The 27,818-nt window shown below is 43.1% G+C and overlaps 1 protein-coding gene across 1 annotated transcript; it reads left to right on the top strand.

Moving 5' to 3' along the window:
- LOC145400235 (uncharacterized) lies at positions 1-26,793 on the top strand. Its single transcript, XM_080272749.1, has 20 exons — positions 1-183; positions 413-618; positions 1,958-2,016; positions 2,722-2,798; positions 3,161-3,513; positions 4,208-4,326; positions 6,349-6,475; positions 7,276-7,373; positions 12,704-12,873; positions 13,478-13,599; positions 15,037-15,285; positions 15,875-16,018; positions 17,142-17,256; positions 17,404-17,558; positions 17,943-18,013; positions 18,325-18,473; positions 19,560-19,649; positions 20,224-20,390; positions 20,591-20,831; positions 26,596-26,793. The coding sequence occupies exons 1-20, from the start codon at positions 1-3 to the stop codon at positions 26,791-26,793; spliced, it is 3,093 nt and encodes a 1,030-aa protein (XP_080128875.1).
- The last annotated feature ends 1,025 nt before the right edge of the window (positions 26,794-27,818 follow it).

The following is a 27,818-nucleotide window of genomic DNA, read 5'->3' as shown; positions in this document are numbered from 1 at the left end:
ATGAAGCCTGCCCCTAAAGTACAAGTAAATGTGACCTCCAGCACCTCCATCAGCGTGACCTGGTACCCGGACCAAAATTACGACCCCGCCAGAGATACATTTAAAATAGCTGCGGCGGCCATAGAGGGACCGAAAAAGAAACTAGATTGCTTCTTCCTTGAGGACAAGCCGAATACGTGCCTGGTATGTCTGTCTGTCTGTCTGTCTGTCTGTCTCTCTCTCTCTCTCTATCTATCTATCTATCTATCTATCTATCTATCTATCTATCTCATGTGGGAATTAGAGACATATTTACGATCTTGGGGACAGTGATGATAGTTGCATTGTAAACAGTCCCAATGAATATCCAAGATGATGTTGATGATGATGATGATGATGATGATGATGATATCTAACCTCTTTTCACCTACAGCTATGGGAGTTAACGCCAAGAACCCCCTACACCGTGACGGTTTTCGAGTGTCACTTGGAGACACAATGCAGCCAGCCCTTCACCGCCATCGTCACCACCCCTCCAGCGGGCATTTCTCCTACAGTCATACTTTTCCTGTGCTTCAGCTTGTTCCTCCTTATCGCCTGCATCTGTGCCAACTATGATACTCTGAAGGAGTTCATTAAGTAAGTTAAGGGGTAGTGTCTGGGTATAATGTAGGTGCTGCTAGTACTACTAATACTTGTACCAATACTAATACTGCTAATGCTACTACTACTATAGCTACTACTATTATTATTATTATTATTATTATCATCATCGCCTTCGTCACCATCATTACTATTACTGTTATTGTTATTGTTCTTGTTCATCATCGTTCATTTATAAAAGGTTCAACCATGGTTGCATGCGTCAACCATGGTCACCTAATGGCTGCTCTCTGCGCTGCTCGATTTCCAGCAGCCTCTCTATTCAGTACCTTACCCTGAGTTCACACACTCTGTGACCTCGTTCCAGGTCATTTTGGGTCTGCCTCTTACGAGTACAACTCTACCTTCAGTGTTCACACCTCTCACCCACCAACCCAGTTGTCATCCTGCTGCCTCTCCATATCATGTTATTATTATAGTCATCAGGAAGGGCATCCGGTCATAAAATGCTACAAGCTCCAGTCCAAAAGACCTCTACTCAGGGGCAACGCCTTAGCCCTTTGGGGATACCTGGCATAAAACCAAATTATTATTTTATTATTATTATTATTATTATTATTATTATTATTATTATCATGTGCGTGTGTGCTTCAAGATTTTTTATTTTCCTTCTTGATTACAAAATAAGAGTTTAGGTACAAAGCCACCATATTTATGTGCACATTATTCAGTCCTAAAAAAAAAGTAATAGGCCTATACCGGTATTTTAACGATTAATGTCTACCGATGTTTGAACAGTGAAGATAGAGAAACCAACATAAATAATAATGATAAATAACCAGATAATTTACCGTACAGATTTTTTTTCTTGGTAATTTACGTGTGTAGAAACTAAGGCTGATTTCACTGTTTACAGGTGTATAGCGTAGGTGTCCGGAAACCAGTGTTATCTTATAGTAGTGTGTATTTCCCTCCCTACCCCCTCTCCACTCTCTTTCTCTCTCTCTCTCTCCCTCCACTCACACAAACTATACTTTGTTCCTTTAACCTGGCCTGAAACTGCCATCTCTCCATCTTCAATGCTGGGGATTAACATTAGAATATGGTGCTAGTTATGGGAAGTGTTCTGGAGAGGATGTAAGGCCAAGGTAATATCTATCCCACTACATCCGTCAAGGCAACATGGACGAACACTGTAGCAACACATTCGATTTTTATTTTCAAAATCATACCGTAATTTAAGCACAACTGATAACTTATAGAAAAACAGAAAAGAAAAATAGATGATGAAAAATTAAGCAGAAAAAAAAATAATAATAAAAATATAAATAGAAATTCAAATGACCCAAAGTTTTCATTGTGTTTCTCTTCTCAGATCACTGAAGTCTGCTGAAGGAAGGAGAAGCTTCAGACCTTCAGCTAATCTCTTGCCTGGTAAATATGCAATTCTCACAGTGTCGGGAACAATTATACCCTACTACTTATGGCCCTGTGCTTAAAACTATTATCTCTCTCTCTCTCTCTCTCTCTCTCTCTCTCTCTCTCTCAGGGATTAGATCTAGCTTGCATGACGTTAACATGAATAAATGTAAAAATACGCCATTGGTCAGTATTCTCATCGGTTAACCACCTTTTCCTTAGTGATTTACGCTATGTGTGTAAAGTGAGCAATATTAGAATGATTTACGTAACACAGAGGAGGACAAATAAAGTGCAGTAAGCAGAATAAATCGCTTAGGGGAAGGTGTTGGGGAGTTTCAAGAGTATGGGCCATTGTGCTTTCTCACTCCCAAATAATCTTCAGTGCTAAACATATCTATCTTCTAAACGTATCCATCTTGTTTCGGTCTTGTATTTACCTATCATTTATTTTGTATTATTTCGTACTAATTTGTATTTATCCAGCATTATCTTGTATCTAAGGTACTGTATCTTGTATTTTCTTGTAACCCTAATGTTGTCCTGAATCTTTCTTGAATTATCTCGAATGTCTTGCATTTTCTTGTATTGCTTTGTGTTATCTTACATCAGACTTTTATCTGTCCATTTTGTATTTACCTCTTATCCATTTTGCATTATATTTTATCGATCCATCGTGTATTATCCTGTATTTACCTATCTTGCATTTTCTATCTACAGAGGGACTAAGGAACCGCCTACCCAGAGGGATGAGACGACATGGGCGCGTAATTCCTGAGATGGGTTCAGTAGAGCAGGTATGATTCACGGCTATGTTAAATTATTACAAGCGACAGACAATTGTATTCAGCACAGGAGAGACTTCAGAAACTGGAGGGGTTAAGGATGAGATGGAAGGATGGAGTGAAGAGATATTTGAGGGAAGGGGGCGTGAGTTGGAGGGAGGGCAACCAAATACCAGAGCCTCCACCCTCCATTCCACTTCGCGAGTCGTTAGCGTCTCATTGTCTCATGCATCAGAACTTTTTTTTTTGTATCACAACTCACATGGCAGGGGACGTAGATGATAATAGGCTTAAAAAGTGTCTGACGTTATGTAAAGCAAAATACACAACAAGGTCATGTGACTGAAGAAGATAATTATTGTTTTACATATCAGGGGACGGAGATGACGGAGGAGATTGGACATGACAACCCCTCCATCATCAATGAGTCTCCTGATGAACCTGCCTCCAACCAAGACCCTGCCTCCGGACAAGATTCTGTTTCCAGACAAGATTCTACTTCAATAAGAGATTCAGTTTCAGTACGTGACTCGGCCCCAGCGAACCCCAGCCAACACCCCGCCAGTGACCTCCCACCGGATTATCATACAGTGATGGGGTTAGGGTCAGAGAATCGGGTAGAGTCAGAGGCGGGATCGGGGTCCGTGGCAGGATCAGGAGGGGCAGGAACAGGGGCAGGGGTAGGGGCAGGGGCAGAGGCAGGGGAAAGGGTAGAATCAGATTCGGGGTCAGGGACAGGGACAGGATCAAGGGGTTCAGGAGTTGGGGAAGGGGCAGGGACAGGGACAGGATCAGGGGGTTCAGGGGTTGGGGAAGGGGCAGGGGCAGGGACAGAGGCAGGGGCAGGTTCAAAGACAGGGGCAAAGCCAGAGTTAGGGTCAGGATCAGGATCAGGATCAGAGTCCGAGTCAAGGTTTGGGTCAAGATCAGGGTCAATTTCAGGTCAGGGTTGTATTAAGGGATCCCTTAAGGTGGAGGTTCACCATACCTCCGAGGACTGACACTCGGATCTCAAACGTGTCAACATTCCACTCTCCTTGAATCAGGATTAGCAAAGTGGTACATTAATTATTGGACCTCTTCACCCCGAGGGACTTCTCCTAAAAAAAAAAAGTCATCTGGCGTAAGGGAGAATTAAATACAAAATACGTCCTGGGTCTGAAGGGTGTAATCTCACTTGACCAATGAGTCTGTACAAAAGACCCGTCTGCCAATGGACAAAGAACTCAGTGTTACAGGTACTTCAGCTCATTTTTATCACTTCTTTCACATAGTTTTTTACTATTTATAAATGTACGCTGCATGTAGATTAGAAATAAAAATAAACATTACGCAGTTTAAACACTGATTTCAATTTATAAAATTACCTGTACGATATTTTTAGGGTTAGATACGATGATTTGTACTCTCCCGTACGATAGTTTGGGTCTCTGGGCAGATTCGCAGAACATCCGAATTCCGGGCATCCCTGAACTGGTGTCAGTCATTCCTATCCAGACACGGGAGCAAACACACACTTCTCGACCTCACTCCGCGCAAGGTAACCTCTCTCTCTCTCTCTCTCTCTCTCTCTCTCTCTCTCTCTCTCTCTCTCTCTCCACTATTTTTTTCACTTTCATGTCTTGTCCTATCCTTTCTCCACTCAAACCTCTTCACCTCTCTTTCCATTCCTCACCCTCACTCCTTACTCAGTTCCTCTCACTTTCACTTTCTTACTCTTACCTTTTCTGTTCTCTACATTCTTAGCCTTTTAATCTGACTGACGTATATGTTATTCCTGCCATTACCAGACGATTTTATTCAGCTTGGAAGACGATTGAAATAGCATGGTTATGATATAGCCTTAAGAAGGAGACTTTTCGAATGGGAGAAGTTCTGGGTAATTATACAGCATCCACTAACCTTTCCGTAAGACGATTGTTTTTTTCTAATTGTAGGGGTTAAAGGCGATTGTTTCAAGCCACTTCATTTCTAGACGTATTTCCTAACATAAAACCGTCAATAGGTACCAAGGATGAAGTGCGAGTGTTAAAGATGTCACAGTACTGAAGTGGTTAACCTCTTCACTACAAGAAGCTTTCCTTGACCTGCGAAAAATTCTCTCTCATATACCTCTCCACTCCATCCCTCCATCTCAGCCTTGGCCTCCCCCTCCCTATCCCCCACTCCACCTCACTCACATAACTCTCCTCGTAGTTACGTAATTGTAACTATTTCGATCTTTATCAGTCTTCCTCAATTTGTAGCTACTGTTGTAAAGATCTGTATCACTCTCTCGTTCTCCTGATGATCACATATCCTGTGTATTTTCTTCTCTAGTACTAATGTAACTAAGTAACATTATTTTCTTCACACCTCACACATACTAAATTGTTTCTCCAGTGTGATTGAGGCGTTATGAAGCGAATTAAATTCTCTCTCTCTCTCTCTCTCTCTCTCTCTCTCTCTCTCACACACACACACACACACACACACACACACACACACACACAGAAAAAGTTTCCCAGTTTTCTTTCCACGGAAAAGAGATGATGGACTCCAAGATGAGGGCAATTTCAGCCTGCAGTCCATTGGGTTTACGACTAGATCAACCTGTGACCACGAAAACAACAGTAACAACTACGAGAGGGTCTTCCTAGGGGAGGAATCGGTAAGAAGAGGAGGAAAAGGAGGAGGAGCAGAGGGACGAGGAAGAAGAGAATGAGGAAGAGAAGATTTGGGATTAACGTGTGTCTAATGCCCAAGGGTTACCCTTAAAGTCTTCTCATAGAATACGACACACAACAATCAAAGGCGCATCCTGGGCCCTATTTGTACTGGTGGGTGATTAACGACATTGGGGAAACAAGCTTAGTCCAAGAATCTGACCAACCTAAGAATCGAACTCTGATCTTTTCCATTTTCAGGCTGGCAAGCTTGATATAACTGGGGGAGTAATATAAAGAGAGGGAGACGGTGGTAAGGAAGGGTGAAGAGGGAGAAAGGAGGTAAGGAAGCAGCTGGATGTTGTTAATTGGGAAGATAAAACAATTCCGGCCCGAGCTGAACCCACTTATCTCCATTACAGGTGTGACTGTTCTTGCTGAGGATGGCGGGAGTCTGTCATCAACAACACAGGGGGATGTGGAGGTCTGCTCTTCGCACCACACTTCTCCTCTGCCCCATGCTCCTCAGGGGTAGGCTCTCCTTTATTATGGCTGTATTGTTACTTGAGCTTGTGTGTGTGTGTGTGTTTGTGTGTGTGTGTGTATACCAATGTCCAAATAATAGACTGATACAGATAGACTGATTGATAGATGAATGGACAGATAAATAGATAGACAGATAGAAGGATAGATAGACAGATGGATGAATAGATACGTCCATCCGAGGACGTATTTCTGATAATAACCTTCCTTTATCCAGACAATTTTATAAAGCTCAGGAGAGCATTCGCGAAGGAGTTAATGAGAGCTTTACATAACACCTCTATCTTAAAAACTTTCTTGGTGGTGGAAACAAAAATACAGAATAGGTTGTATGATTGAAAGGCTAACGTAAAAGCTCACTTCTTTTGTCACAGGTGGAGAGGGAACAGGAGTGAGCTTGAGGGAGAAGAGTACAATGGTTCAACCCTCTTACTCGTACAATGACTCCTTCTCCACTTCTCGCACAGGCAGAGTCGCCCTCGCTGCCGCCTTAATTGAGAGGTGAGTTAGTAAGGCAGGTATAGTTCACTGGCTAGATTTTCTTCCTTGACCCAGATTTTCTTCCTTTTCCTGCTTACTGCACGTACCTCAGTGACAGAACAAGAGAGTACGACGGCTATACATCCTTCCTCTTGTAGCATATATCACGTAGCTCAGTGGCAGAATAAGACAGTAGCATGGCTCTACATTCTTCCTTTCGCAGCTTTTTCACATGGCTCAGTGACAGATAATTACAGTGCTTGGCTCTGCATCCTTTCTGTGGCTCTTCTTCGTGACTAGCATCACACTCTAGTATTAATCTGTTGTTATAACTTAGCATTCGGGATGGAGGGGTGGCAATTTTTGGCCAAGGTAAGGTGCATAGAGCATAGTAGTAGTGGACATTTATAATTAGAAGAAAATCGTCTGGCAGCAAGAAAGTGGCCATTATGCTCTCAAAAGGTTAATAACTCTTTCTGTAGCAGTGGTCAGTTTTTACTTTAATGTAACCTAACTGAACGGAGCGTAACTTGATCTAACCTATTCTAATTCACCTTAACCTAACTCGCCTAGAAATCTAACCTGACTTAATCCAACGCAACCTACGTTAATCTAACGTAACTTGACCTCATCTAACCTAACCTAATCTAACCCACCTTAAAATCTAACCTGACCTAATCTAACCTAACCTGTTACTCCAACGTGACCTGATCTAACCAAACCTAAATCACCTTCAAATCTAACCTGATCTAATCTAAACAAACCTATATTAATCTAACTCAGCATGACCTAACCAAAGCTACTTAACTTCACCCTGTCAGACGCGAGGCTGGGCGGATGATGGGGACTCTGCTTGATTTCCTGGTGGCGACCTCAGGCGGAAGGCAGGTGCTACTCCTCCACGACCACACCATGCCAGGTACTAAGGGAGAGTCAGGGAGAGAGAGAAAGGGAGGAAGAGATGGAATGGAGAGGGAAGGAGAGAGGAAGGGAGGTAGGGAGGGAATGGGGAAGAGAAGGAAGGAAAGGAGGGAGGCAGTCAGGAAGAGAAGGAAGGAAAGGAGGGAGGCAGTCAGGAATAGAGGGAAAGAGAAAGAGAGGAAGGGAGGTAGGTAGGGAGAGATGAAGAGAAGAGAGGTCGGAAGGAAGAGAAAGAAGAGACGGAGACAGGAAGGGAGACAAGAGAGAAAGAGATGAAGTGAGAAAGAGAGGGAAGGGGAAGTGAGGAAGGGAGGGTGGTGGTAATTTAGAATCATATGGTTTACGCAAATTCAGATATGCAGTACTGAATCTGTATTGCATTTTTTAATTTGATGAATTTCTCTACCTTCCTGATTGTCTTATTGTGCTGATAAGACTCATTGCTACTAGCATCAGAGAAACCTAAACCTAAAAAGGCGCTCATCATATTTTACAAAGTCCCACCTTCTTGCATCTGTTTATATTCCCATCAGCCTGCCTGTATATTGTTTGCGTAATACATAAACTGGTATAGCAAAGAAGATAAGCTGTATAGATAAGAAAATAAGCGAACTGTGTGAATTTAGAGTCCGTATATACCCACGTATCTCTAAAGTCACAGTAGATGCCAACACTGATGATAACCAAAACAGATGAGAGAATAAGCTAACTGGTAAGATTTTCGAGTCCGTTTAATGCATCGAAGCAGCGACAAAGGTACTGTACAATCGAACACTGCATTTATCTAGAAGTAATAATTTTAACTTCATGACTAGGAAGAATTATCTAGCCAAGAAACAATAGGCAATGGGCTGCGTCAGAAGATACCAGTCTTCATCATCATTATCGACGCTGTTATCATCTTTATCGTCACTATCATCATCATTAACAGGGTCTTTATGGAACGTGGGATAGAGAGGGCAGGTGTAATTAACGCAGAGTAATTTCTTACAGGTGGATGAAGGGTTAATTATGCATGCAAGTTCCCGGAAGTCGCTTTACTTTTTTTTTTTTTTCCCTGGAGTCTTTATGTCTCTGTCTTTCTTTCTTTCTTTCTGTCTGTCTGTCTAACTGTCGATTTATTTTGCCTCTTCCACTTTAATATCCTGTCTTCACTGATACAAAATACTTCGATATAAAGACGATATAAATAATCTATCTATCTATCTATCTATAGCCCGACGCCCTAATCCCGCAAAGGGTGGCCGCAGACAAAACGCCTCCAAGTCACTCTGTCACCCACCATTTGACTCCCCTCCCCCCAACTCACCCCCCCCTCCCTCATATACCTCTCAACTCCATCCCTCCACCTCATCCTCGGTCTACCCCTCCCTCTCCCTCCCTCCACCTCACCCCCATACACCCTCTTAGTCAGTCTTTCACTCTCCATCCTCTCCACATGTCCAAACCACCTCAGTGTATTTCTCCTAATCTTTTCAACCACATCCACATCTACCTCACAACGTTCCTTCACTTCTTCATTCGTCAACCTGTCCCTCCATGTCACTCCACATGCTCCTCTCAAGTAACTCATTTCCACTGCTCTCACTCTTGACTTGTTCCCCTCTTGCAAGGTCCACGCCTCGCTTCCATACGTCAGGGTAGGGATCACAATACCATCATGCAGAGACTTCTTAACTTCCATACTCACTTCCCTATTTCTCATCACTGCTTTCAGCATGCCTACAACCTTCCTTCCCTGCTGTACCCTTTCACGCACTTCATCCCCCAAAGTTCCATCCTTACTCATCACACTACCCAAGTACTTGAATGCACTCACATTCTCCATATCCTCACCATCCAACCTCACTGCACACTCTGTGACTTCATTCCTCTCAAACACCATAACTTTACTTTTGTTTACATTAACTTTCAGCTTCCTCCTCCTACACACTGTCCCAAATTCATTCACCAAACCTTGCAACTCCCATTCATCTTCACTCAACAATACTGTATCATCAGCAAACAGCAACACCGGAAGCTTCCAAATCTCACCCTCATTCGTTAGGGCCACCCCCACATCCACTGCCCTACCTTGTACCTCCTTTACGACCCCATCCATATATATATTAAACAGCCATGGAGACATTACACACCCCTGTTTCAGTCCCACATTGAGATCAAAGAACTCACTCAGCTCACCATCCACTCGCACCGTAGCCCTAGCTCCCTCGTACATACTCTTCACAGCACTCAACAATTTCCCCTCCACTCCATATATTCTTAATACCTTCCACATACCTTTCCTATCTATTCTGTCATAAGCTTTCTCCAAGTCCATGAAGGCAGCGTACACTTTCCTTCCCTTCTCTAGATACTTCTCCACTAAACATCTTAGAACAAATATCTGATCTACACACCCTTTTCCCTTCCTAAATCCCCCTTGTTCTTCTCCAACTAGCTCCTCTGTCATATGCCTAACCCTATCAATGAGTATTCTACCATATATTTTACCAGTCACACTAAGAAGGCAAATACCCCTATGGTTACCACATACTTCTCTCTCCCCTTTTCCTTTGTACAGAGGAACAATTATACCTGATTTCCAGTCCTCTGGAACCCTTCCCTCTTCCCAAGCCAATCTACACAACTTCCATATCCACTCCACAACAATCTCACCCCCATACCTAAGCATTTCACCACATACTCCATCAATTCCTGGGGCCTTTCCCAGCTTAATCTTCTTCATCGCTTCCACTACTTCCGACCTACTGATCTCTTCCTCCCTCCTCTCATCTCTTCTTCTCCCAGCCATTCCCCAACCACTTATACTCACACTGCTCTCACTCTCTACATTCAACAAATCCTCAAAGTGCTCCTTCCATCTCCTCAATTTCTCTCTCTTCTCTACCAACAATCTATTATTCCTATCTTTCACTCCCCTACTATTTCCCCTTTCACACATCCTTACTTTCTTTACCTCCTTCCAAAACAATTTCTTACTCTCCCTCCATTTCACACTCAGATTCCTCCCAAACTCTTCATCCACCAATGATAAATTTATATATTTGACAAAGTAACTCACTGATATATAGGTGTTACTAATCCTCCCTCGCCAGCAATAATAAGACCCGTAGCAACAAAAAGGACATGATATCTCAAAGAGTCCATACCTCCCACGCCGTGTTCCTGGTGGAGGCCCCTGACGCATAAAACCCAATAATCACAAAGTAGGTAGTCTTTCAGCTCAGTCAAAATGCTATATAATGGTAGCTTCTTTTTGAGTTTGCAAAGAAAGAGACATTTTATTTTCTTAACCTAGTATTTTTATTGATCTGAGTGTTCTCTCGCTGTCTCTTTCTCCTCTGTCTGTCTGTCTGTCTGTCTCTCTCTCTCTCTCTCTCTCTCTCAACCTAGCATTATTATTGACTCCCTTTATACCCTGTTCTTCAGATGGGGGGGCGGCCAGTGTCCGACGCGAAACAAATGCTGTATTAATATTATATGCCTCTGTTTTTCAATATTACATGCCCTCAATGCAGCTTCTCCCCACTCGGTTTTTCCTGCGTTTTATAATTCACCGCGATGGCTGTCGTTCTGGATCGGCTCAGGATCAGATATTCATGAGCAGACAGGAAAACGCTCAGTGCTGGAATATTGGGCGGTCCATGTATTTCGCATCCCTTACTGGCGAGTTCTTGTGTGTTGTGGGGACGGTTCAGTTTGCGTGTTTAAATTCGAAGGGGTTGGGGGAGGAACTCGACACCACTACATTCGCCTAGGTCAGCAGATGCCTTACGACCGGCACTGCTTCTAGCCTTTGGTTGTTTCTTTCTTGCATTAAAAAAAAATAAATAAATAAATAAAACTCCTCTTCTTGCAGACGAACAGATGATGACCGCATTTCTTTGGCATAGGAGACCTCGTAATGCCTTTCCCTTAGTGATTCATTTACAATTTAGACCATACTTTCTCTTGTATGTTATTTTCTGTTTAATATCGACACACCCTGCGTCAGTAACATACAAGAATATTATTAAGGTATGATGTTCAGAATAAGTCGCTGAGAAAGTTGTGAAACGAAATCTCGGGAGACGGATTGACGTTGGAATCCACGGTACATATTCAAAGCTCATACATCATTGAAACAGAACTGATGATTCCCTCTGGTACTGAGAATAGCCGAGAGATGCACACGTTATTTCGCTGTAGGTTCAACAGTCCAGGAGAAGCACATGTAATTCCTTGTCTCCTCTCTACACCACTTTTAAAAATCCAAGAAATGCACATGAAATTCGTTATCAACTGTCTACTTAAAGAAATCCAAGAACACATGGAATTCGCTATCAACTGTCTACTTAAAGAAATCCAAGAGAACATGGACTTCGTTTCTCCTTCTACACAACACTACTTTCATCATCCCAAGAGAAGCATTCGAAGTTCTCTGCCTTCCCTCCACTCAAGACTAATTTAGACTACTTTCCTGGCAGTTTAGAGATCGTTGGTGGTATTTTTCTGCTGAAGCTGGTATTACGGAGGCGTTTGATTACTGTCTGAGTTCTCAAGAAGTACTATCAAGCAAAATAAATATCGCCGCGCCATTGAATCTGGGCGCTCCTTGTTGTTGGTTTACACAGCTGGTGCAGTTAGTAACTCTCTAATTCTTGGGACAACTCTTGTATTCTATGCATGCAGACTGTGGCCACTTTGTTTAGCTATAAGTGCGTCACAAGAGCCACGGAGTCTTAAGATATGCAAACCTAATTAGTACATGAAGTTTGCTATGCCGGCGATACCATGATTCCCAGAGCGAGACGGTCCCACTTTGCAAAAGCGGCAGGTCAAGCATCAAATATGTATATCCGCATAAACTGTCCTGCGTCGTGGATCTCACTACCAGGACGATTGTTTATCTATCTATCTATCTTTTTAATGTGTCCAACTTCTGACCATAGGCTTCGCAGCCTGTTCCCAAGGCTCAGTAGTCCCTCCTACACACCATACACCTCTACATGTTACCACTTCGGCGCTCACACCCAATGTTCGTATTGAATACTTGCTAGGGTTGCCTCATACAGGACTGGTGTGCTGATATTAGCAGAGATATTCATATGACATAGCGGTGGGTCTTCTGGTAGATCAGTAGTCTGCTTTTATGGAATTCAAATCCTTACACTGTTCCTGCCCCAGCCGGGATTCGAAGCTGGGTACACCTCTCTACTGATTCAGCCACCACCTCCAATACTACCACTACTGCTACTACTGCTGCTGCTACTACTACTACTACTACTACTACTACTACTACTACTACTACTGCTACTACTACTATTACACGCACTTTTCCCACAGACGCGGGTGTGTGGTGCTACAGGGCGGGAGTGGAGGTGACTGTGTTCCCCTACTCTAACTCCACCAGCGAGAAATGGGTGGAGGCCCTATCCACAGGGCGGGGTGTGGAGGGCGGCAGGAAGGTGGTCGTTGTCTGCTCCACCTCGCACACACTCAACATCTTCCAACAAGTATGCATCCACTTGTCTTTCACACATTCCTCATCTCTCGCACATTCCACATCTTTCACACACTCCACATCTTCCAACAGGTATTCATCCACTTCAGTTTACACACACACTCCACAGTACACTCCACAGTTTTCATCGTCGTTTCCCTTCCCTAACACACTCCACACAGTCTACATCTTCCCCCATACAGTACTCTCCTGTACGATCCACACACCCAGCACTATCTCCATCTTGCACCACACTCATCTGTACGCTCCACACACTCCATTATCTTTCATCTACTCGGTCACTATTCTGTTCTCACACACTCCACATGTTTCGACAGCTACATAGTTATTTCTCTCTCTAACACAAGTCTTCTGTACACTGGTCAATAAAATGCTTATCTTTCCATGTCTGTCTGTCCATCCATCTATTTATCCATCTATCAGTCTATCTGTCCATCTATCTTTCTCTGTCTTTATCTATCCGTGCGTGTACAGTACGTATACTGTACACGCACGCATATATGTAAAAAGTGTGTGTGTGTGTGTGTGTGTGTGTGTGTGTGTGTGTGTGTGTGTGTGTGTGCGTGCAACCAGACCATAACCGTTTGTATGCGCAGGTACTGGAGAGGTCGCTGGAGTCGACGTCACTGCGCTGGTTCGTGGTGCTTCAGGAAGACGTCACAGACCAACTGCTGTCCATTCTTAGGGAAGGGACACAGGTGAGGCAGGTGGCAGGCAGGTGAGGCAGGTGGCTAGCAAGTCAATTGGCAGGCAGGGGCAGTTGAGAAAATCATCAAGAGTATAATTAATCCTCGCTATACATTTTATCAGAGATGTGTTCCACTATACGTAATTTTTTCCGTACTACTGGTTCCGTTTATAAAGGGAGGCTGATAAGAAATCTTTATAATAGCTATGAAAGTAACAACCGAGTTTTCTGTAAATTACTTTTGACTTTAACAGCAAAAAGAGAATGGTAAAAATAGCAACATGTAACGAATACTTGTTTAAGATAATGAAAATAAGAATCTAAGATAAATTGCCAAATATATGAAAACCAGATCTGAAAGAAATATAGTGGAAAACTTCGATTTACGAGTAAAATCCACAAGCTATGGAGGTAGAGCTGTGTGTGTGTGTGTGTGTGTGTGTGTGTGTGTGTGTGTGTGTGTGTGTGTGTGTGTGTGTGAAGAGCCGGTGGTGCATTGGTTAGCACGTCTACACTGCAACAGAAAGAACCTGAGATCGATTTTTGGCCGGTCAGACCCGTGGACAAAGCACGTTTATTCCTTATCCCTGTTCACTGTGGAATATATTCGGGACCTGTATGTAAAGGAACTCTTGTGGGTCATATTCTAGGGGAAGACTGAAACTTAGAAAAATAACTCTTTGCCTTAATGATCCTAACTTCTTCTTCTTCTTCTTCTTCTCCTCTCTCTCTCTCTCTCTCTCTCTCTCTCTCACTTCAGGTGGCGATGGCAGTGAGTCAGGGTGGCACTGAGGGCAGTTACCAGTTATACTCAACATACGTGGGACAGGACAACACATTCCGGCAAGTTAACCATTCTCTGATATAATCTAAGTTCGCATTTCTCATATATATCATACTCTTTAACTCTCTCATGATACGGTTAACTCTAGTACACTATTTCACACCAGCTAACATAAGGCTATTTGGTTCAAGCGAGAGTGAGTCGACTAGAGTGGTTTGGGAATGCTACTATTATCATCATCAACACTCTCGAGCCAACACTATACTCCTTTTACTCTAACTTGGCCTAAAATTGCCACTTCACCATCTAGAATGCTGAGCGGTGAAGAGGGATGAACACTAAATATGATGCTTGTCACAAAGGATCGCTAAGAAAACAACGTGGAGCCGAAATATTGGACGGAAATTTCGGCCAAGTTTATGTAAAAGTAGTACTGTATTCAGTTATATTCCAGCTGGCCTTTGACGACTTTATACAGCTTAGAGTGGGTCATAGGAGCCTGAGTGTTAATACTGTCACCATTAAGCCCCGATGGTCAGGCCAACTATAGTTTTATATTCTAGTTAACATTAGACGATTTATTTTAGGTTTTAGTGGGTCTTAGGGGCCAGAGAGAGAGAGAGAGAGAGACATATTTGGAGTTAGTTGAGGACGTCCCAACCACCATCTACCTATCCACCCAGACTCAAGAAGGCCGGGAGCTGGATGTGGAGCGCTGAGGATGGGGAACCAAAAATCCACCCATCCTCTTCCCAGCTTCACCCACCCCTTCTCCACCTCTACAGCGACTTCGGAGGGAGGAAACTAAGGGCGGCCGTGGTGGACAACTGGCCCTTCTTCAGCGTCAAAAATAACTCTGACGGCTCGCTGCTCCCCGATGGTGGCATAGATATAAACCTTCTTGATACACTGGGGAAGAAGCTGAACTTTACGTGAGTGGTAAAGCGTGCGGGGTGAGGGTGAGGGAAGGAGTAGTGTGTGTGAGGCGGGGGTAGTGTGTGAGGGGAGGGACTGTGTGTGTGTGTGTGTGTGTGTGTGGTAGTGATGGTGCCTGGTAGTGATGATGTAGTGGTGTGTGGTGGTAATTTCTTGATGTGTGGTATCTGAATCTACGATGTGTGATTTATTGGATGGTGGTGGTGTATATCAGTGATGTGTATAATGTATGACAGATCTGATGTGATGGTGCGTGATGTGTAATAGATCCGAAATGGTTGTGGTATACGATGTTTGGCACTGATGGTTTAAAAAAAAAGTTGTAACGTGTAGAGCAATCGATTTGTGACGTAGAAGTGCCTGTATGTGACATGTAGGAATGAGGGCATGTGACGTGTAAGAATAACGATATGTAACATGTAGCAGTACCGGTATGTGACGTGTAGAAGTGACGGTATGTAACATGTAGAAGTAACGTTATGTGACGTATAGAAGTGGCGGTGTGTGGCGCGTTTTTATGACGCATAGAAGTAACGGTATGCGACGTGTATGTGACATGTGGCGTGGCCCTTTCTCCTTCCCCAGGTACATTCCGGTGAAGGCAAATGACAGTGAGTGGGGGGAGGTACTCGAGAACGGCACTGGCACTGGCATGGTGGGTCTGGTGGCACGGCATGAAGCGGACATCGCCGTCAATGAAATCACTGTCACGGGTACATTTGCAGCCAGGTTACTTCAGACCGTTTAACTAGATGTATCGTGGCTTAGATATTCCTAATTCTTCCTACACGATGTATCCACAGGCTTTTCAGTTCAGTTCCTTGTTTACATGCAGGATTCGAGTTTCAAGAAAGTAACTGTAAATTTAGGATCTTCATCGTTACCTAGAGTCCAGAATACGCCGCCTACAAAAAGTTTAATCCAGTTAAATCATAAAATTTCACAGCGTTGCCACATTGTTCAAAACTTGAAATCTGACTATACTGTTTTAACTCCATCTTGACCCAGGGTTTCATCCTTTTTCGACTTATTTCCTGTAGCTCTCTGGCAGAAGGAGACCATGTCACCATTCTACATACTTTCCATAGATCTTCTTTGTGCCTAGCATCATAATCTACATCTAACGTCAGTTTTTTACGGCCGCAAGATCTATCTAAACTTAAAATTTCTGTAGAGTTTTAGCGATGTTCCGATGATTGTAGGTCCATTTAGAGCGATTTTCTAGAGATTTTTGCATTCATCGACATACTAGCTAGTTCATCCTCTGTATTTCCTTTTGCCTCTGACATCAAGTCTTTTAAGCGTAATGTGTCCAGACATTTCAAGATGAACTGATCGTGGATTCTCTTTATTTTTTTATTTTCATTTTTCATTTTATTTGCTTATTTTCTTGGAGCGAGCAGTTTTGCAGACTTCTTGTGTTTGGTTCCTTCTTCCTGACAAAAAAAAAAAAAAAGTGTCTTTAGATTTGACAACCCTAAGTTTGACTAACCACGGCGATAGGGGAACTATATTATCGACATCCATAGTTTATTTTATCCCACTGGGCTGTGGGGAAATCGAAGCCAAGATTTATCCTCCTCAGTTCAGTGACGCTTATTGTATCATGCCAACTCCAGACGGTTTTTCCTTACAATTCAACCTTCTCCCTAGTCCCATGATTATCCCTAGGTATTTCAAGACGATTTATACTTAAAATTTAACTTTCTCCTTCGGCCCATGGAGTGTATCGCTTGTCCTTAGTCCCATGAAGCTATTTTATCTTATTTCTTGCATCCTCTGGCCAATTTTGCCCGCAGTATCATTTTTTCTCCCTCTCCTGTCCCCCTTCCCTCCCCACCCTAGAGGTCAGAGAGACTTTGGTGGACTTCACGCTGCCGTATTTCCTGGATAACACCGCCCTCGTCTCGCAGGCCCCCGCCGTGAGGAACAGAGCTTTCGCCGTCCTCTCCCCCTTTACGTTTCAGGTGAGTTACGGGGCCTCTACTCTGTTTACTCTGATTTGACCTAGACTTACCATTTCTCCATTTTGAATGCTGAATTGTAGCAACTGATTAAAAATAAGCATATGATGGTAGGCCTCTTCTTCATTTTCCCTTTCTTCTTCCCTGAAGGAGTGGGTGTGCATAGCCGCGGCATTAATGGTAATGGGTCCTTTCCTCTACACGCTGAGTCGACTTCGTTCCAAGCTCTTCCACGAGGCATCTCCACACACTCTGGCCTCCTTCTGTTTTAATGTGGGCCGTGCAATCGTCAACCAGGACACCAGGTATGGGCGCCTAACCCAACCTAGCCCAACCTTACTTAACCTGGTTTCATCTTCCAAAATCAAAATTAATCTATTTTCATCAAATCCAGTTTCGTCACATTTCATTAATCTAGGTTAAACTGACTTAACCACGACACTGTTCACAAACTTCCTTGAGCTTTGCCTAACATAATATAACCGAATCTAATCTTGCCAAGTCTAGCCTCACCTAACGTAACCTAACCTGTATCCTGACCTGACCTAACCTGGCTTAATCTTACACTGTAAAGTAAAACGGAGGGAGGAAAGTGGAGGCAGCTAAAAATAAAACGGTGTTGCTGAAGTAGGGTTGCAGTGGGTTATCGTAAACATGGGTTAGTACTTTATAAACGTTTAATCCAACAGGTCCCTCCCGACTGACTTCGCCCTGCGCCTTGCCTTCTTCTTCTGGTTCATTTTCTGTATCACCTTCTACGGTACGGCTTGTTGATATCGTGCGTACGTGTGTGTGTGTGTGTGTGTGTGTGTGTGTGTGTGTGTGTGTGTGTGTGTGTGTGTGTGTGTGTGTGTGTTTTATATCAGCTTGCTACTCCTTTCATTAGTGTCTGCTAATGTATGTGTAAATATATTTATGTGTCTGTAGAATTCTATGTACGTGCGTGTGTGTGTGTGTGTGTGTGTGTGTGTGTGTGTGTGTGTGTGTGTGTGTGTGTGTGTGTGTGTGTGTGTGTGTGTGTGTGTGTGTGTGTGTGTGTGTGTGTGTGTGTACCTTGACTCCACTCCCCAGCCATGTACGCCGCCACCCTGACCGCTGAGCTGGCCCGACCGTCACATGACCATCCCATCGAATCGCTGACCGACCTCCTGACCGCAGCCCGCGACCGTAGCTACACTCCAGTCGTCGTGAAGGGCACCGCTATCGTGAGGCTCTTTAAGGTTAGATGCGATTAGGTTGGGTTAGGTTAAGCTGGGTTGAGTTAGGTTGGGCTGCATTAGGTTAGATTGAATTGGGTTAGGTTGGGTTAGATGACGTTTGGTTGGGTTGGGTTGGGTTAGGTTAGGTTAGATTAGGAATAAGTAAGGAATAGGTAGGAAATAGGGAAGGAATGGTTTTGTTGGTTTGGCGTGGGTCGAGTCGGGTAAATATAGGTGAGGTTAGATCAGATTAAGTTAGGTCAAGTCAGGGAGAAGTTAGCTTAGAATAACTCAGACGACAAAAATTGTCATATTAGATAATGGTCACGCTGATAGCACGCAAAGGACAGTGTACTATACTTTAACCCTTTGACTTCTGGCGACGTCATTCTTAATTACTCCTTGCTCCTCCCAGACGATTTATTTCAGCTGAAATTAAGGCCTCTTATACTGAAGGGTTTTGTTAAGGTTACATCTAACCCCCTGCAGGTAGAGGGAAAAAAATCTGATTTAAGCAGAATAAAATCGTCAGGAGAGGGCAAAGATAAAATGAACAATTAAAAAACTAGGAGCACCATTCTTCCAGGGGATGTTATGGAAGATTCTTGGCTTATTCCTGCCCATTTCAGTTTCCAAGTAAAAAAAAGTGTTCATCAGTGATTCACTGGTACAAGTAAACAACAAAATTTTGAATGACAGTGACAGTTTTCTTCATGTTTTTAAAAGAGGTTGTTGTTAGTCAGAGATTTTAGCGTTGTTCCGAAATGTAAATACAGGACTAAGCTGATCCTTGAACTGTATGCTGAGTACTGGATTAAAAATAAATAAAATAAAAAATAAGTGAATATCAACTTCTGAATGAAAACTTTCAGGGTGAAATATGTTCCAGTTTGATACCTAGTGATACAAAATCTTTCTTCTTTATTTCCCTCAAACTTTTGGCCGCTTGCATTAAAAAAACAAAAGTTGTGATAATGTGGAGCACATCTCTGATATATAAAGAGTGTCTGATCAAAGATAGAATTCTTTTTCTCTCTCTTTCCCTCTTTCTCAACCAACCTACTCTCCAGTTTCTTTCCCATCAGAACTAACGACATCCTCCCACAGAAGGCGGAGGCTGGCATCTACAGGAACATCTGGGAAGTATTCGACCCTGATGAGAGCTTCGTGGATACCTACACTGCTGGCGTTGAGAAGGTAGTCCCCTCTCACTCATGTCCCCCATTTTCTTTTTTGTTTTAGCTAATATAATGCTGATGTTAGCGCTTGTTTAAAAAAGTTAAACCCTCACGTTTAGGGTTGAACTTTTTAATTTTCAGTTCAGTGACGTATGTTGTATTTTATTTCGTTTCAGGACATTTTTATCTAGTGTAGGGAGGCATTTCGAACTGGATAGGTTAAATATAGTGCTCATTAACAAACACCCACAACCACTGACTCGCCCACCCACCTTTTTCTCCCTCACCGCTTACACCCACATCCACTCTCTCTCACATCCTTACCCACTCTCACTCCCACACCCACACCCAAACCCACACGCTGGCAACTTCCGTTTACTACCTACAGCCACACTTACACTTACTCCTAGACCCTTACTGACACCCACACCCACACTCACACACACATCCAACAACTAATAACTTCCCTTCACTCCCTACATCCACACTCACACACCCGTCACCTCTTCACTGTCTATACGCACACTCACACACCCACACTCACACCGACATACACATCCACACCCACACCCACACCCTCTCATTTTCTTCAGGTGCTGACGGGGAAGTACGTGTTCCTGAATGGTCTGTTTGGCGCTGAGATTCGCGCCGTCAAGATGGGGAGGCACAGGTTCCACTTCGGCAGGGAGACCTTCTTCCCTCAGGCCTATGCCATCGCCTGCACCCGTGGCTCGCCCTTGAAGATGGTGTTTGAGAGGCTGTGAGTACCGCAGAGTTAAGTATTTGGATATTCTAGATCGACTTTCTCTCTTCCTCCTCCCAACCTCTCTCTCTGACCATTACTTTCGAGTTTCCTCCTTCTCGTGTATTTGCCCAAAATATTTTCCCCTTTGACACACACATACACACACACACACACAAACACACATATACACACACATATATCCTCGACCCCTGCAGACTGTACCGTGTGTCCTGGGCCGGGTTGGTCAAGAAGTGGACCAAGGATGAGACGGACCAGGTCTCCAGGATGGTAGCCGACGGGATGACGGAAGTACCCAGAGCCATCACCATCAAGCACCTTCAGGCAGCTTTTTTCATTCTCCTGATGGGGTATACGCTCTCCTGCCTCTCCTTCTTGCTCGAGAGGGTTCACCATAACTACCTGGCCCAGCGCCGCCAAGCCGAAGAGAGGAATAATGCAAGAAAGTGGATACAAAGGAAAATATGACGAGGAGAAGTGCATATAAGAGGGACGAGAGCGCCAAATTTAGTAATACAATAAGCTCCTGTGGCTTACCGGAGCCTGAAGGTAATTCGTATATGTGGTTGGTTTAAAAAATTAATCTACGCTTTAGTCGAAGCATTACAAATCCTTGACCTTATATTCTGAAGTTTGCCGGACTGTGTAGATAGTAACAGTGGGTTCCAATAGTTATCGTTTGTTATCTCTCTATCAGTTGTAATGAAGTGTATTGACAATGTCAGCAGCTGTACCGTAAAGAACCTAACCCCCAGACAGTTTTATTTAACTTAAGGTCTCTCGTACTAAAGAGGTTGATGGAGACTGGCCTGTATTCTTGTCGGTTGGGGAGGCTTCTTAACACGTCATCTTTAGCGATTTATTTTTTTCTTTTGGACATGGGTGGTTAATATCCCTCTGGACGTTATTCATGCACAGTATGGCGATACTGGAAGGATTTATGTAACATAAGATCACAGTAAGATGAAATAAACTAAATCGCATAGGAAACCGACGAGAATACGGTCCTATATCTAACCCATCAATGTCGACAGAAATCAAAGGCGAATAAAATAATCTGGAAAGTAGCAAGAATTAACTAGAAAAAATTCGTTGGTTGAAAAGGCAAAGCTCATAGACCTTTACTTGAAAACATTCTGACTACACGTATTGTACAGGACATAGAATGAGTAATGTAAAAAATAAATAAATAAAAACGTCTGATGACAGGAAATTGTGTCCCTAACTCGTGTGTGTGTGTGTGTGTGTGTGTGTAAATAAATATTTTTTCTGCTGTCGTCAGACGATTTAATTCAGCTTAGGAGAGACTTCGAACTGGAGAGGTTAAGCACAGACTTCATTAACCCCTTCACTACTTGAGGTCTCTCTTAAGCATTAAATCGTCTGTTCGATGGTCAGAAGAGGGAGAGAGAGAGAGAGAGGAGATGAGTAAAGTGGTATACCGTAGATACACACGTATCGAGAACCAAAAATTATAGTTTACCAAAGAAGATATATTACAGAAAACGAGTGCCGTACCATTTTCTTTTAATATTATAAGGTTAACTTCTCTGTTATCTTTTGGCTGAGGTAAAGTTTTACATCAGCTAGGTGAAGCAGTCATAGGCTATGTTCAGTAGGCTACTTAACCTGTCTGCATGCAGTACAGAAGGAACATTCGCAAGGTGGCAACCGTAAACATACACAAAATAAGTCTTGGGAGAGCCTACAGTAAATGATATATCTCTCACTGAAGTGAGAAGTGCGTGGTAGTTTTTATGGTACCGGGTGGCTGAAGTTTGCTGGTTCTGATCGTGGACGTTTACTGCATAGGATACTCGTTTATGTCTATGTGGTTGCACTTGCTGTAATCTTTTGTCGTACAGTATTACAGCAGAATTTCGTTTATAATTCAGCATAATAGACTGATTTCCATTATTATTTGTGACGTCAGTAACGCGAGTTTTATCTTTTTGTACAGTATGACCTGCATCTTTCTATTCTCCTCTCCCTCTTCTGCTCACTAGGGGCCGGGAGAGACCGGAGGTTGCGGTGAGGTAGGGGATACGGAGAGAGGGAGACAAGAGGAAAGGGAGAAGGGCACTGGGGTCGGAGGTAACACCTTAGTACGGGGTGAGCACTGAGCTCTATAATCTCAGAGGAGCCGATGAGGGTTATTGGGGGGAGGGGGGGCTCAGAGTTGCCAAATTGGAAGGTAATATCGTCGAAAGATACACATTACACAAAGCTAAAAACTTCTTGACTCATAATACTGATCAGCTGTCTGGAGTGCATCTACATTTCAAACATTATACGTAAAGTTTTGATACTTGAGAAATATATCGAAATCTTGCTAAAAAAAATAAATAAATAAATAAAGAAATCGCTAAATGGGCCTCCTTGATTGGCAAGTTGGAGTTGCTGAGGTCTCTTACCACAATGTGGCAGCGTCTTGGTTCTTTTTAACTTTAAATATTGCAATGCAAATGTAAAACAAAGATAAGACATACAAAATAGCGAAAAACTGTATATTCTATGAAAGTCTGTGCAAGTATACATTGCTGGAATACCCATTATCAGCGCTGCGTATCGTTGCACCGCAATCAGGCACATTTGTTGTTAGCTGAATTCAGTTTGCGAGGAAAGAGTAGTGAATTGGCAGTGATACGCTTATATACGACAGAGTATGTTCTCCACATAATATACTCCTGAGATGGCATGAATGTTGGTACTAATGACTGTTTGTGAGAAGGGCTCAATAAAGAAGAAGAAGAAGAAGTGCTCAGTAAACGCGTGTCTGCTTGACTGGAGAGCTAGTGATGCTGTGTCAAGAGTTCGTTCTCTCGGATATTACAGTGTACAGTGATCGTGGGAAGCTTACCGGATCATTTGTGATTACGAGAATATAAAGTAATGTGCTCGGAAGTCTTAGTGGATCCTGAAGAGATAGTGTGCACTCTGTCAGCGCAGGAACGATACGTAATCCCAAGTGTTGTGGATTGTGAACTCCGATAAACATGAAAGAATGTATTGCTCGCTTGTCTTCATACACTGCCACCTGGACTTTACCATGAATAGCAAGGGTAGCTCACAGAGATCGCCATTGCATATCATCATCCACAACAGGTAAATACAGTGGCCTTATGTAGCTTTGTTAGCTTTGTTTGATTAGGTTGCGTGACTCAAAACAAGCTGCTTCTTTACTGTAGAAGGAAGTGGTTGTTCTTACTGCCGTATGCTTAAACACAGTTGGACAGGCCCTGCACGGGTCCGTACTTTACATTAAGGAAAACAAAAGCAAGCCTTCTGTTTTTACATGTTATATTAAAAGAGCATTAAAGGAAAGGGGCGATTGGTAGTCCTGCATATTCAGTTGGTATGTCGGAAATGTTCCCGTCCGAGTCGCCGTGACTGCTTTGTCGAGACGATATCCATGAACAGCAAAACAACAATTTCCCATCATTCTTTTATATATTTTAGCACTTGTTTGTACGTATACTTGATAAACTTTTACAGCAATAAACATTTCAATCAATACTTATGCAGTAAGTGTGATAGCTAGTGCTGGAGTTACCGTATAAGTCAGGCAATCCGGAGATACTGGACCACATCTTAAAAAAAAAAAAAAAAAAAAATCTACCTTTGAATTGATCTAGTGGCTTAATAAAGGTGTACTGAAGTGTGTTATCGAGTTTGAGGAGGATCCACTAATAATCAAAGATAATTATGACAAGGGATAGGTTAGGTTAGCGTGAATTTGGTTAGGTTAGCCTAAAATAGGTTAGGTAGGTTAAATAAGTACAGTAAGGTTGGACTGAATCACGAATATGTTAGCTTTGGGTAAATGAGCTCTGATTAAGGGTAATTTCGCTCAAAATCTGCGTTCTAAGATGGCGTCCATTTGTCTTCGCGCACAGGTTAGGATGTTTGGTTAGGTAAACTTAAAATTGATTAGGTTAACCTGAAATAGGTCAGGTAAGGTTAGGATAAATAAAGTTGGGTTTTTAAGAAATTTGAGTTAGGTTTGGATAAGTAAATACTGATAAGGATAGTACCGGATCTCTCATAAATGGCGTTCCAAGATGGCGTCCGTCTGTCTTCGTGCACCGCAAGATAGTGTCCGGGAACAAACGCCGCTTTTTAAAGCGCTGTTAACTGACTAGAAAAATAAAAAACAGATAAAAAAAAGTACTGAAACTTGAAAACGCAATTGGAGAATACTTGAGGGTTTCATGAAGAACTATGGCAAGGGAAAAATGGAGACTGCAAAAGGTGGTCCTATGCCTCCTTAAGGATTACCAAAGATTATGAATAGAATGCTGCTGGTAAATATTTAAAAATGGAATTAGAAAAAGAGGAAAAGAAAAATATAGTTTGCAGTGCCCGAGATCTGCTGCTCTCAAGACAATAGTTTGGCCTATACTTACGTTGTATTTTTAGCATGTTAAAATATTATTTACATAAATTATTTACATTTTTCTAGTTTTTTGCAGGTACAGGGCTACTTTGTTTTGAATAATTAAATATAGGGTTTGTGAAAGCCTTAGCATGGGAAAGGCCCTACATTAGCATTAAGTATACGGGCAAGTCCACTGTCCGGTTATACTGTACATGCGTAACATATTGCCCTCCCTATTGCCGGAAAGGAGATCGGCGGACAACAAAACAAGCAATGTCAGTCTGCTGCCCACTGGTTTCACGTTCAGCTAGGCATAGAGCTACAACAAAAACACAGAAAGGATCAAAGGAAAGATGTGTTGTCTCCATGTCGAGTTATTTAGTTCATAAGGTCAAACGCGCAGTATTTCCAACGGATGCTCTCATCATGGCCACCCATTAGCGGGCAGGCGGCCACAGCGCTGCGTGGACTCATTATACAAATGTTTGGAAATCTGTGTAGAATGGGAGACCATGGACCCTGTCATTGTGGGATTAGGGGAGTTTCAAGCCTCTTTTGTAATGTTATGTTGCATGCTGGGTTGAGGTGCTGGACAGGGACATCTTTATGCGGTTGTGTGGTGTGAGTATAGGTAGACAGGGAGGGTTATGGTGTGAGTGGGTATGCAGGGAGGGTTATATGGTGTGAATAGGTAGGCAGGGAGGTTTATGTTCTGTGAGTGATTAGACGGAGAGGGTTATAAGGTGTGAGTGAGTAGACGGAGTAGGTTATGTGGTGTGAGTGGGTAGACGGAGAGTGTTATGTGGGTAGACTGAGTGGGTATGTGGTGTGAGTGGGTAGATGGAGTGAGTTATGTGGTGTCAGTGAGTAGATGCAGTGAGTTACTTGGTGTGAGTGGGTAGGCTAGACAATGGATTATGTGGTGTGAGTGGATAGACAGAGAGGGTTATGTGGTGAGTGGGTAGACAGAGAGGGTTATGAGGTGTGAGTGGCTGATTTAGCAGGCTTTGCATATACAAATTACTTTACGTTGAGTACCGTTAAGTTGGGTATGTTAATGTTATACGACCTATTATCACAAAGGGGAAGCTGCATCTGTATTGATCACGCAAATTTCTGGGGCTACCGGTACTCATCTTTTCCTTATACTTCGTTGCAGTTGCACAATACAGGCCTTTACCTAACCATTGCCATCTATCCTCACCAACATCCACCCTCACCAACACCCACACCATCAGCATCCACCTTAACTAGCACCTTACTCCACCCTCCCACATCAGCCTTACTAACACCAGCACCCTCATCAGCCAAGCTAATACCTATCACTAACCTTAATTCCGCCCCTCATCAACATCACCACCCTCACCCACACCACAACCCTCATCAACAGGACAACTCTTACCAACACCAAAGCCCTCACCAACACCAACACTTACCCACAACACGTCCATTCTCTCCGACATTTATCCATAACACCTCACCAGCAACACCCTCACCACCAGCACCACCATCACCACCAGCACATACACCATCAGCACCACCCTCACCAGCACCCAGCCTTAGCATCCACAACAACCAGCCTACCTTCACCAACATCAAACCCACCCTTCGTGAGTGCATCCATAGTCACCAACACCCAGCCTCACCAACACCCACCATCATCCCCACCAGCACCACCACCAACACCCACCAACACCCCCACCAATACTACCACGAACACCCACCATCATCCTCAACAACATAGCCACCAACACCCCCAACAAACGACCTACATCAACACTAATTCCTCACCAACACCCTCGTGACTGCACCCAACCTCACCAGTACCCATCCACACCACCCTCACCATTTGACATCACCAACACCCCTCACCTACACTCTCACCAGCACCAGCATCCTTCACCGCCACCCTCACTAACACCAGCACCTCACCAACACCCTCACTACCATCAACACTTCACCAACATCCTCACCAACGCCAACACCCTCACCAAGACCAGCAGCTCACCAACACCCTCGTGACTGCATGCAATCTCGCCTAATGCACTTTAGTTGGAGCAGTGAACGGAATGGGAGGGCGCCGAGGAGGGGAAAGACGAGTCCCCAGGAGACTGTCAGTGCAGTAGTCAGTAATTGCGAATCAGGCAGAGCGTGGTGCTTGTTGATGCTGATGGGCCCAGAGTTAACAATTGGTAGGAGTTAAAATTAATGTGAAAGTTATAATAAATTGGAGAAATAAAGTGTTATTATTGGAAGAGTAATGCGCTATGACTTGACAATAGAGGAGAGGTAATATTAATGTAAGAGTTATACGCTCTGCCGTGGTGACTTCCTGAAGTTTTTACTGGAAGAGTTATACCGGTATGCTCTACAGAAATTATTATACATAGAAGAGTTATACCGGTATGCTCTACAGAAATTATTATACATAGAAGAGTTATACCGGTATGCTCTACAGAAATTATTATACATAGAAGAGTTATACCGTTATGCTGTTAGTTGGCAGTTGGTAAAATTAGTGTTAATGTGAGGGTTATATGGATTAACTTAACTATTGGAAGGATTTAATCTGGTTAGAAGAATAGTACCCTCATCTGGAAGACTCATCAGGCACATTAGCACTAATACCTACCATCTGATTGATAAGTTAGGGATATCACAAGTAGATCTGATTCTTAAGTTAGGAATATCACATGTAGATATTATGGAAATGTTAGGAATATCACATGTAGATATTATGGAAATGTTAGGAATATCACATGTAGATCAGATAAGTTAAGGATAACACATGTAGTTAGATCTGATTGAAAAGTAAAAGGTCTCACATGTAGGCTAAATCTGATCGATAACTTAGATTTATCACATGTAAATCTGGTGTTAGGGTCTGGTGAGGTGCTTTTATGATGTACAGGTAGGGCTTTGAGTAGGAGTAGTGATTAAGTCAAAGCACCAAATTCAGATTCACAGACTATTACGCATCCACTAACCATTACGTGGTGGAATTGAAGTTACGATCGTGTAATTCTTTCAGGTTTTAGGGGATTGTA

This window comes from Coenobita brevimanus, chromosome 51, assembly GCF_032717465.1.
Source record: "Coenobita brevimanus isolate Jiangsu-jjx chromosome 51, ASM3271746v2, whole genome shotgun sequence".
NCBI classification, from domain to species: Eukaryota; Metazoa; Arthropoda; class Malacostraca; order Decapoda; family Coenobitidae; genus Coenobita; species Coenobita brevimanus.
Note: the sequence above shows the minus strand (reverse complement) of the source record. Positions and strands in the feature narration are given on the sequence as shown.